At 38.1% G+C, this 12,307-nt stretch overlaps 1 protein-coding gene across 6 annotated transcripts in view; it reads right to left on the reverse strand.

The window, feature by feature from the left end:
• The window catches only part of LOC128864486 (HEAT repeat-containing protein 5B), a 49,662-nt gene that overhangs the window by 14,921 nt on the left and 22,434 nt on the right, over window positions 1-12,307 (reverse strand). For all 6 annotated transcript variants that reach the window (XR_008454696.1, XM_054104207.1, XM_054104173.1 and 3 more), the window contains 4 exons: window positions 2,365-2,787; window positions 2,128-2,275; window positions 570-2,044; window positions 218-491 (listed from right to left, as the gene is read on the reverse strand). Coding sequence is in view for 5 of the 6 variants with exons in the window: in XM_054104173.1 (XP_053960148.1) it covers window positions 218-491; window positions 570-2,044; window positions 2,128-2,275; window positions 2,365-2,787 (2,320 nt within the window). In the remaining variant the exon portion in view is untranslated. The remainder of the gene's footprint in view (window positions 1-217; window positions 492-569; window positions 2,045-2,127; window positions 2,276-2,364; window positions 2,788-12,307) is intronic.

The following is a 12,307-nucleotide window of genomic DNA, read 5'->3' on the forward strand; positions in this document are numbered from 1 at the left end:
CTCCCACTCTCTCTCTTGCTCCCACTCTCTCTCTTTCTCTCTCTCTCTCTCTTGCTCCCACTCTCTCTCTTTCTCTCTCTCCCTCTCTAAGTATTTATGAATATCATTTCGGCATTAAACGTTTATAACAACAATTAACTGGATAATATCAACAAAATTAATATCCAAGCATAAAGAAATTCAAAAATTTATATTTCAACAATACAAACGTAATTACCTGGTCCTCAATAGTTCGATGATCTGTCTCTTGCAGCCAAGTGCCCAAAATAATAGAATCATCTCCATGACAAAGTGCACGTAACAAAGAGTTCGTTGTGTTAGCTGGATTTTCAGAGAGTGTGAACTCGGCTACAAGCATGCGCAGCAGATGTGTATACGATGACTCCAATACGTTCGGTGGCAGCAGAGAAAGCGTCTCATATAGCCGCAAACGCACCATAGCTGCGGGCGCCTTCAACTGCGTGCCATAACTTTTCAAAACCGATGAGAGGCTAAAAGTGTCACAATAAAAACGCAGTTTTATAAATTCGCAATTCTATGATTGAAATTGAATTCTCAATTTTACTCACTTCACCAGCATGGCGAGCGCACTCTCGATGGGAGTGAGCAGGCGCCGTGTTATATCCTCTGTCACCAGATCTGGACAATTTAGCAGGAAACTGTGCATCACAGAGAGTGCACCAGCACGTCCCTCCAAAGTTACCTGCCAGGTAAAAGCATCACCGCGCGCTTTCTCCGATTCAAGCTCCTTATTGGAACGCGGAAAAGAGTTGCGCCATAACAATAGCATACGTGGTAACAAGCCTTTAACAACCGGTGAACCAAGCGTCATTATGGCACCGATTAGCAGCCAACCCGCTTGTGTACGATTCAGGGACATGCGACTATTTTGGGATGCTGAGCGCAATAGTTCCTCAGCCGTATTGAATACTACTTTGCCTTTGGTATGCGGAATGCCGAGCGGAGAGTAACGTACGCTGCCCAAAATTGACGCCAAAGCTGCACTGTAACCAGCTATTGCCTCAGGTGAGGAACGCATTTGCTCGATAGCGTCGACGAAACGATCGATTAGTGGCGTGATTTGGCTCGGCACCGCCACACAGAAACAACGCAAACACCAGGCAGCAGCTAAACGTGCTGCGGCGCATGGATGCACGAGCACTGCGCAAGTCGCATCAATAGAGTTCAGGGTGTGATCATGCAACAAACTCTGGGCTGTGGTGCCCAAACCGAGCACAAGCGAACCCAATTCTTGGAGAGCGCATACCAATAGGTGTTGACTGAAAAGCGTTTCTTGATTAGAATCCTTCGCATTCTCCGGATTGAAATCGATCGAATTCATTTGCTTAGCTACAATGTGTATGAGCTCCTTGCAGGCTGATGTCTGTGCTTTTTCGCCAAGCATTTTACCAATAATCGAACGAAGTATGAAGTTGATACATTTACGTGAATACACAGCATCGACGTGTGAGGAGGCAGCTTTTGGATTTGCTACCAAATCAAGTACATGCATTAGAAAAGTGCTTAAATTTCGCTCCAGCCAGACGCTGCCCATAAACTGTACGAACACCACATACGAATGTGTGACGCCAACACGCACTTCACGATTTACGCTCGAACTACCTTTGATAATCTCGCCGGTACCCTTTAAAAATGAAACACCCCCACGTAAAAAGCCAGACATTAATATGCCCAAAGCTTCGTCCAATGAAACAGTACGCGCTTGATTCTTTGTAGATATGGATTGACCTGGTTTCTTGTTTGAGCCCTCCGGCGGTTGTTGCGTGAAGGCTAGTAGCGTGCCAAGCAATTTGGCTACCGCACACCGCACCTCATAATTGCTGCCGTCAAAAGCGCGAAAACAAAGCGAAGCCAAACTCTCGAGCTCTGTTTGATAGAGGAAAGGCGCGTGATTGATCATCTCAAGCACGCATTTGGCAGCCGCCACACGTACCGCCATCACGCGATCTGTGAGACAATGTTTTGTCGCTTTGTAAATATCCTTGTGCACGTTCGAGATGGCGGTCCCCATGCCTGCGCAAACCTACATTTCAGAAAAAGGTTTTGGTAAAAGCGGAAAGCGGCGAGCAAATATTGCAAAATTAGGTTTCTGATTGTGATGCATACCTTTTCCAGTGTAATCATGATTTCGGCACGTGCCTGCGATTCAGCGTTGCGCAAAGTGCGTATAAGAATTTGAACCGTTTCCTCATAGGAGCGACCCATCATACGACCGAGTTTTTCATACATCGAACCCAATACACAAATTGCGGCACTAAAGGAAAATATCGATTTTTCATGAGGCACATTTCCGGAGAAAAGTTAAAATATATGTTACTATTTGGTACACAAGTAATAACTCACAGTTTTGTTGGTAAATAGCTAGGTGAATCATCCTTGTTCTTCAGTATGTCATTGCAAGCATTCACCGTATCGAACAGCATAAAAGTATCACCAACCGAGAAAAGTGTAGCCAAGCAGCTGGCTATTAATTTGCGTGTCGGCGGACCTGGTGATCCGTGAATATGTTCGGTCAATTGTTGGACTAGCTTCTTTTGACAACCCTTTATGTCCGATTTCTGTGCAACCGGCAGCACTTTTTCCAAGTAGCGCAGCCATTCGAAGACGAAGACCGGCCGTTTTTGTTCCGGCAATTGTTTTAACGCCCCCTCGTTAAGAGTTAGGCTATGAGATAGTTCCATTTCATCGATATACGGTTCGGCGCCGTTTTCTGTGTCCGCTTCGTCGATGTGGCTCGTATCGTGATCGTCGTTCCGAATAAAAGATCTGCAAAACAAAAATAAATAAATCAACCTGAATTAATTACAATAAGCAAAGTAAATTTGATGAGCGAATGCGCTAAATTAACCGTAAATGGCGATAAGTAAACATACAGGGTGGTATGGCGGTGTTAGGGTGATCAAGTTTTAAAAATGTAACACACACGGTCTTATCAATTTGAGGAAAAACGCCTCTTCCGATCCGTTAAGTTTGTCTTGACCCTTGCCAACAAGTTCGGGAGCCTACACTATTATATTGTCTCCTAAGTGCAGGTAGCCTTCAAACACCTATTGAGGTGCTTCACAAGTTGTCATAAGTGTCACATTGTCATTGTATGTCCTAAAGTCTTTAAGGATTAAATAAATTTTTAGAGGACTTGAAACCACAAAGAATAGTTTATCTTTAGCGGTATGAAAATTCATAATAAGACTTGTACGGTCCTTTGGGAACCTTCTAAATATATTTTTAGCCATTTAAAGTTTATGACATACAACAATAAAACAGTTACGACAACCGGATACCTTAATAATGTATAAGAAGCTTGCAAAAAAAAATAAATAATTGGCGCGTACACTTCTGTTAGGTGTTTGGCCGAGCTCCTCCTCCTATTTGTGGCGTGCATCTTGATGTCGTTCCACCAATGCAGAGCCCCACAGTTTTAAGCTGACCCAGAAAAGAAAATAGTTTCTTTATGAGGAGCTTTTTCATGGCAGAAATACAATTGGAGGATTGCCATTGCCTACCGAGGGTGACCGAAACTTTTTCTATCATTTTTGCTGTTTTATGCACGGAGATTCAAACCTACATGGTAGTCGCGCACCAACCCATTCGGCTACGGCGGCCGCCAAGAATAAGAAGCTCTTACTTGCCCCAAATGTCTCACACGAGCACATTCGGTTACGATGTTCGCTTTACCAGGTGTACATCTATGAAACTGGAATTCTCACATCTACCCTATGATCTGAAAGTACCGGGAATGTTTAAACAAAACAAAAAATACAAGAATTGTATGCCCACATTTCCGGTCGACTAGGCAGACATTAATAATCCGATGGCGCTAAAAAGGGGCAGATGTGTGTCTTACATTCCTATCAACATAAGAAAAAAATATGGACCTATTCATACGTGGGCGGTTCGTTTAAATTAAACATTCCTGGTACTTTCTGATCATAGAGTAGTATGTATAAGGTGATAACTGCGCCTGTATTCATTTCCGAACTCCATCATCCTCATGATCTTTTAAGGTTTCAATCTCAGCTCATGAAATAACGATTATAACACCTTATTTTTATTGTAATATTTCAAATTTTTGTTTTTGGAGAGAATTTATATGTATTTAACTCTAATAAAACCCTCTAAGCTCTTCGTTTTGATCGGAGTATAACAAGGCGGGTCAGTCTTCAGCCAGAGGCCTTCTTTCTCTTTCTCTATAACCACCAGCAGGAACCGCATCGAATAGCTCTCTGATCCACTCCATAGTGCTCGGTGCATGTTAATAAATCCGGGGTCCCTTGACAATAGACGTACCCTTCAGTCTTTGATGTTATTTATGATTCTGTTGATTGTCCCGAAATTTTTGTACAGATTGGCTTCAATGTTCCTCACGAAATTTTACGATTTACTATTCATTTAACGTCAAAACAGTCAAATCAAGCTACTATAATTTTTCCTTTATTACGAGGGTCCATAGTGAGTTATATAGTATATACAGACTACTCGATCTAGATTTTGCTGTGCCATGATTTCTTTCCCATTCGAGAATTGCTTCCTACTATTCATAATAGCTCTCTTTTGTTCCAGCATGTAATATTTAAGTAAATATATGTATCGAGTCGGTAAGATTCTTGTAATCATGGACTCAAATAAATAAATAAATGTAAAAAAATTAACTGAAGTGAAATATTTTTAGAGCTGGATCATTTGAATCCATTCGGATGACATGAACTAGCCAGTGAAGTCGCTGGATCTTAATTCGCTGCAAATATACAGGGTGGGCCATATAGCGTTTGCTTTTTGAACCACCTATTTTTTTGAGAATGGTAACACAAATGACATGTCAAATGTGTTCATAATTTACTTAAAGGTTTGACATTTACGAAATGGGACGCTATACGCTTGAACAATATTGAAAACCTATTTCCAAAGTGGTGAGTCTTCTTCTTCTTTTCTGATTTTCACATCGGTGGCTACGTCAATAAGCAAAATTGTCGGATTTGGGGCTCAGAAAATCCACACGTTACTGTAGAGAAGCAAATGCATCTACAACGAGTCACTGTTGGTGCGGTTTTTGGTCTGGCGGCATCATCGGGCCATTTTTTTTCGAAAATGAGCGAGGAGCCGCGGTTACACTAAATGGGGAGCGTTACCGTGACATGCTCAACGAGTTGTTTCCAAAAATTGAAGAGGATGACATGGACGACATTTGGTTTCAACAGGACGGTGCAACTTGTCACACTGCCAAAGTTACACTCGAACTTTTGGCTTACGTTTTTGAAAACCGAATAATCAGCCGAAATTCCGATATCAATTGGCCTCCTCGGAGCTGTGATTTAAGCCCGTTGGACTATTTTTTGTGGGGAGCCGTTAAGGACAAATGCTATGCGAACCATCCAGAGACGATTGATGGTTTAAAACACGAAATCGAAGTTGCCATTCATGAAATTAGAGCCCAAACAATCGAAAATGTGCTTAAAAATTGGATTGATCGAATGGCCTACTGTAAAGCCAATCGTGGCAGTCATTTGAACGATATTATTTTTCATTCATAAATGACAATGTTCAATCTTCAACATAAAAAAAAGTTTGAAAAAATATTGATTATTTTTTTTTTTTTTTATAGCCGATTCAAAAAGCAAATTTTACATGGCCCACCCTATATTTGTCATTGCAAAACGCTTACAACTCATCTTTCCTGTGATATTTGCCGTCCTCTATGCGCCAAGATCTCTAAATCTTCAAGAGATTCTTTCTCTCGAACACTTAAAGCGCAGCTTCATCGGACGTTGTCATCGTCCAAGCTTCTGCGGCACTCAGTAGGATGGGCATAACGAGAGACATATTAAGTTTGATTTGTCGAAGTTCACCGAGAGTGGCTTTACTACTCAATTACCTTATTATTAACCTTTTCAGAGCGAAGTTTTTTGAATTTTCGCGTTGGTTTGGACCAAAATGCTATTTTTGTGCGTTTTGATCCGCTTTATTTCGAAAACTTTACGTGAAGGAAGGAAATTTTCTACCCAGGTGTTCATTATCAAATATACTACATTCCTTCGGGAACATTATGCAGGGTTATGAACCCAACCTTGACTATACGGGAAAATACCTATGAATTTATAGTTATATCGTATCAATTTTGAATTCTTATTGCGTATAATTTGCATCTTTTCGCATTTGTCATTTGATCCCCCTATTAAATACATCACACTGATTAGTACATATTCGCACTCTAATAATAATATTTATTTAGTAAATAAGGCGGCCGCGATGATCTGTGCGCTATGGTTTTCGCAATGCCAAGGCTGATTTATCTGCGCCGCTAAAAGCATTACGCACTCCAAACACAATGCGATATGTCATAGACTACTTGGACGCTCAATTTAAATTTCGATGCCAATTAAATGTGCTCATACATTTGTATTTATGTCTGCCGTGTGGACAGTCATCCAGCTACATTAATGAGTCATAGGATGTGCGAATGAAATGAGAGCACCGCGGAACAATAATGATTTTTTTCTAATAAAATGATATACTGGTGGTCAAAATAAGAGCAGCGCAACACATTTCACAGTTTTAGATATTAATAAAAATATAGTTATTAATTAGAATATAGCTTAGACGATGTCAAAGACTATATAACTTTCAAACTGTGTACGAAATTTTAAAAAATTTAAAAAGTTCTTATAAAAATGTTGACTGCTTAGTCAGAATCTTTAGAAAAATGCTGGGTATGAAACAACCCTTTACTGGGTGTTTGGCCGAGCTCTTTCTACTATTTGTGGTGTGCGTCTCGATATTTTCCCACAAATGGAGGGAGCTACAGTTTTGTGCCGACTCCGAACGGCAGATGGTTTTTTATGAGGAGCTTCTTCATGGCAGAAATATACTCGGAGGTTTGCTATTGTCCGCCGACTATGAGGCGCTATTAGAAAAAAAACTTGTTTCTATCATTTAGTGTTTCGTACTCGGAGTTTCGCGCAGTATTACGAGTAACGAAGATTGAACGGCTATAAAACGGCACACCCAGAATTTTTTTCTAAACAAACATTTTTCCACTTTCGCTTGCCTGATCATTGCAGCGTATTCCCTGCCGAAATCTTGGTAATCTCTGAAAGCCTTTTAGTGCTAAATAAAAGCTTAGTCACAGTTAGAGAAATATCTCCGTCGTTTACTCCGATAGTCAGGCAGCTCTGAAATAGCTCCTATCAGGTAAACTCTTGTCTAAGACAGTAAAAGGAGCGTTAATAATTATTAAAAATACTTGTAGATTATTTTTCCATTAACCTACTCTGGGTGCCAGGACATAGTAACATTAAAGGTAACTGTAAGGCAGATGGATCAGCTAGATTGGACTCCTCGCTCCAAATTAGTCAGGAAAGGGTCGACATACCCATGCCCTAGCAACTTGTAAACTTTTAATAGACAGACGCATCATTATTGTTGCAAATTCCAACTGGAAACAGTTAAACACCTACGCTATCATTAAACAAACGTGGCCTGAATTGAACTTAGGTCTACTTAAATTACGTAGGAAGGATCTAAGAATCGTAGTAGGTGTCCTATCTGGGCTCTGTCTAATAGGAAGACATGCCAGTAGATTAGAGGCACCCTCCATGACTATTGTAGAAGCTGTCAGGCAATAGAACAGGAAGAGACAGTCGAACACCTTCTATGCGGGTTCTATGGCTCTGTGTAGAAGACGGTTGAGATTCCTAGGTCTCGCTTTTCTGGATAACATTGCGGATGTGGCGAATCTTAAACTAGCCAGTATAGCCAGTTTTTTCAAGGCCTTACAATGATTTAGAGAGGACCAAGTAGAGTAAGGATAGGACAATTCCAGTGGTATCACAAGCTGCCTCTAACTGGTCTAGCCACTTCACCTAACCTAGCCTAAAATTTGTCCGACTAAAAAGTTTGAAAATTTGATGAACATTTTTTGGGCTTTTTAAAATGTTTTACAAAGTTTGAAAGTTATATAGTATTTTTTGGCGCAAGAACTGTAGTTTTATAGAAACAATTAAATAAAAAATAATTAAGCAGACAAAGATTTGCAGTATTATGACATGCTGCTATTATTTTGACCGCCAGGGTGCACATGTTAGTATTTCAGCAGCAGTTTTTAAAATTTATATAAACAATTTTAAATTAATCATACGCTCGAAAGAAATTTAATACTCTAGACATAGTGATCTTCAAAATAGCCGCTTCTACCTCTACAATATACCGATCCCAGGCAATTGTAACGACTTCTGTTTAGAGCAGGGTAGTGGCAAAGCAGGGGTCGCATAAGTTAAACGGGTCGTGCTGGGCCAATCCCATTTCAGGTGCATGATATGGAGGGAGACAATGTTCGTAGCATTATTTTAGCAATATTCTCAAACTTTAGCGACATTAAGTGAATTCAGATACATGGGGTTTTAAAGGCTCTGTATAGAGCTTTGTATAAAAAACTAATACCCAAAGATTTTTCTTAGGTATGGAAGCTTTTATTCGCGCTTAATACGCAAATTTTAAGTCTTAAAGCAAATAACGGTAACGATGTAATTACAAAATATAAATACAGACAAACTCTAAATGATACTCGTTATTTAATTTGAATTACACAAGCAAAAACTACTTTGATATAAATACTCAAGTATCTCATTAGACACGTGCCGTCATTAAATATGTTTGTATGTATTTTTATGTACATAAGTACTGATAATCGCATAAAAAAGCTGTAAAATAATGCTTGCATATCCTTTTCTCGCTTACAACATCACACAAATTCATTTGTAGCCTCGTAAATTGCACCCACAAGTCAAAAGCAGACAAGATAAGCAAGGAGGGTAACGAATGTGAAGGTGCTTGCATGTGCCTACGTACTATATTAAATACACAAATACCCAAGTATGTAAATACACATGTATGTGTGCTAAACTAGAAACTAAAATCCACCACAATTCATCGCAAAATCTTACTTCTAATAGCAATACAGAAAAACAAACAAGAACAACAACACTGAAACTCTTATGCGCTTTATGATGTGTTAATATGCGTGTAAATGTGTTTACGGCTTTGTATAATTATGAAAAAAATCTTCAAAATGAAATTATGCCACTCACTTAGAAATGCTGATAGGAATTTTGAACTAGAAACCTTTTACTAAAATGTCCTACTTATGTTAGAACAAGTGTGAGTATTTATTATGTAGTAGTTGTACCAACTCAACATAAAATGTTGACCTTTGGCATGAGTATGTGTACAGTTGATACTCGTAATATGTGCATGTATATGTAAGTAGGCACGTATACTCACTTGCACTATGCGTCAGGCAGCGATTCATGCGAAAAGTAACAACGCCTACATAAGGAATCACAATGCAGTGTCAAAAGCAGCACTGCCACCACCCACCCAACAGAATTTTAACTGAGGACAATATAAAATATAAAAATGAAAATAAAGTGGAAGCCAACGTCAAGCGAATAGTTAAGAAGCAGAGTGGTCAAGTCAACGCACAAGTACTTGCCACGAAACCTAAGCATATGCGTGTTTGTAATATTATAAGCAGGCACATATTTGCTTGATTACTCTAAAAAATGCATCTTTGTGTAGTAGGAGTAGGGTATTAAACGCTTTTTCGTTAAAAAAATTGTATTTAAGTTTTTATTAAAATTAATATCTTAAGAATATTCCGCCAAAATTTCAAGTCCATCGGAAAAAAATGGACGAAGTTGTGAGTATTTCAGCCTGGTGAAAGGAATTCAAAAAGTGTAGCCCAAAAATGATAGAAACAAGCTTGCATCCATCAGAGTGTGCGTGGCTGGCTGATTTGTGCAGTATTGCCAACCATTTGCTCTTCGCAATAAATTTAGTGCCTTTTTTATATATCAAAATGCGAAAATTTTTAAGTTTAGTGTTTGTTTCTTATTTTTAATTTAAAGCGACCGAAACTGCAAGTTAAAAAAAACTGTAATATTAAACAAAAGAAGGTTAAAAAAAGGTCACTCTGAGATTTTAGTGCTAATGAAAATTTGTTGATTCTTATCAAATTTTAAATTTAATTTATATAAAGTCTAAATTTAATCTTTTGCTCCTTTTAAGGTTATGCAAGAATATTAAATGCCCTTTTCTCAACTCTTCTTAACATTGAAAACCTTTTTACACATTTTAAAAAGCGTTAGAATTTACTGAATGCGAATTATGATAAAACCATAGAGGTGTAATCGTTTCTCTCGGTCCCAATCCTTAGTGGGACATAGGGCATCAAGAGGTGTATTTATGGTAAAAATAAGAAACAAAATACCAAAAAATCCTGAAGAAACCATAATTACATTTTGACAAAAAGAGTACCTTACCTTGTTACATAACCTCAAATATAGCAAAAAAGTTGATCCCTTAACAAAAGAGTTTCTTTTAACAAAAAACGCATAAAATAAAACTGTGTGAATTATTGATCTAATTTTTAAAAAATGTACATTTTTCAAAATTATAAACATTACGTTTTAATTAAAACAGGTTAGAAAAATGTCATGAAGAAAGAACGAAAACTCCGAGACTAAATAACAAAACAAATGCAAAATCAAGTTACGAAAATGGTAATCTGGCCATACTGGTGCTAATACGACGTCACTCTTTGTCAAATTCGCTAAGAGCAAAGTAACGGTACCACGATAGGCGCCATCTCTTTATTCTTTCCATCAGACTGTTAAGCGGCTCTCAGCGAATTTAAGGAAGCAGCTATTTGCTCGAGGAGGATGTGACAGCGATTTCTTTACGACGTGTGAACATAAGCGGACACAATTCTGCTGCCGAATTTCCTGTGACGTGGCAGCAGAAGTTACTCTCACAATTTTGTTTGTAATCTATCATCCTTGGTATTTAAGCTTCCATTGCGCCAAGCCGAGTTTCTTGACCGGCTCGATTTCAAAGTGTTTTTCTACAACTTCTTATTGAAAATCTACTCGTCCAATATTTTTGAAGTTTTGTACAGGACTTTCTCAACTAATTATTGTTAATATTAAAAATTATTAATCTTACAATAACAAATTAGCCGATTTTTTGTTTTAACGTAAATTGATTTTTTGCTTCCAACTGCATCGGAAAATTTTTAAATCAAAAACAAGAGTCTTCCCATGGATACATCGAGAAATACATCTTTTAATAAATACGCTTACATTTTTTTTTGGTTTAGATTATTATGTTGCGAGTTAAGGTTAGTGCTAAGTTCACAGTCGTGAAATTTAGCCAGCAACAGCATTCGGCTTGGCGTGAAATGTTGCTAGCAACATTGACTGTCAAATGAGAAGAAACGTCAAATTTATGGGCATCGCCCCAGAAGCAGTTGGCGAATTTTGGAAATAAAAGTGTTTTTAACCAATTTAAAACACAAAAAATATGAAGAAGATTTACTTACACTCTTTTCGAAGACGTTTTGCTTTAAAGTGTCATGTCCTCGGGGTATTCGAACTCAAGCATAACTGTGAATTTTCAATTTAAATGGCATGTGCATTTTAAATAGGTGTGAAAAAAGGTTGCTGGCATGTTACGCGGTGTTTTCACGGCGTGGACTGAGTACCTACTACATTGCCGAGAGGTACACACAAAATTTTACGCATATTTCACGGCAATCCAAGTTGTAAACATTTTGACAGCCATTTCATGTGAAACACGAACTTAGTACTATACTTTATGAAGTACAACGGAAACTCCTTTTTTCAAGGCACCTCCGGAGATTCACTGTTACTCGCTCAGATTTCAATATTTGGCAATGAAAATTATAAAAAAAATTAACATTAAAAAATACATTTTCAGATTTGGCTCTGGATATGCTCGAAAAGTTATCTCAAGCGAAATGAAAATAAAGAAATAGAAACAGAAAAAAAACAAGACAATAAAATATTAAAACACAGTATATATTTCTCAAATCGGCCGCCGTAGCCATATGGGTTTGTGCATTACTACCATTCCGTAGAGTACGAGATCCGGGAACTGTGGTTATGAAATATCAAATGATAGAAAAACTTTTCCTAATAGCGGTCGATCCTCAGGCAATGGGAAACCTCTGAGTGTGTTTCTGCTATGAAAAAGCTCCTCATAAAAACCATTTGCCATTCGGAAATGACATAAAAACGTAGCCCCTTTCATTTGTGGAAAAAAAATTCTCAAAAATTAACGCGATTTTTGAGCGATTACATACTTACACTTTATTATACTAAAATTTATTGGGATAAAAATGCGCATACCTTCAAGTTTGGCAAAGATTCTGATTAAAAAGTTAAAAAATTTTGAAGACAGTTCTTTGAAGTTTGTTAAATTTTTGAACTTTGAT

This window comes from Anastrepha ludens, chromosome 2 (genome assembly GCF_028408465.1).
Source record: "Anastrepha ludens isolate Willacy chromosome 2, idAnaLude1.1, whole genome shotgun sequence".
Taxonomy (NCBI): domain Eukaryota; kingdom Metazoa; phylum Arthropoda; class Insecta; order Diptera; family Tephritidae; genus Anastrepha; species Anastrepha ludens.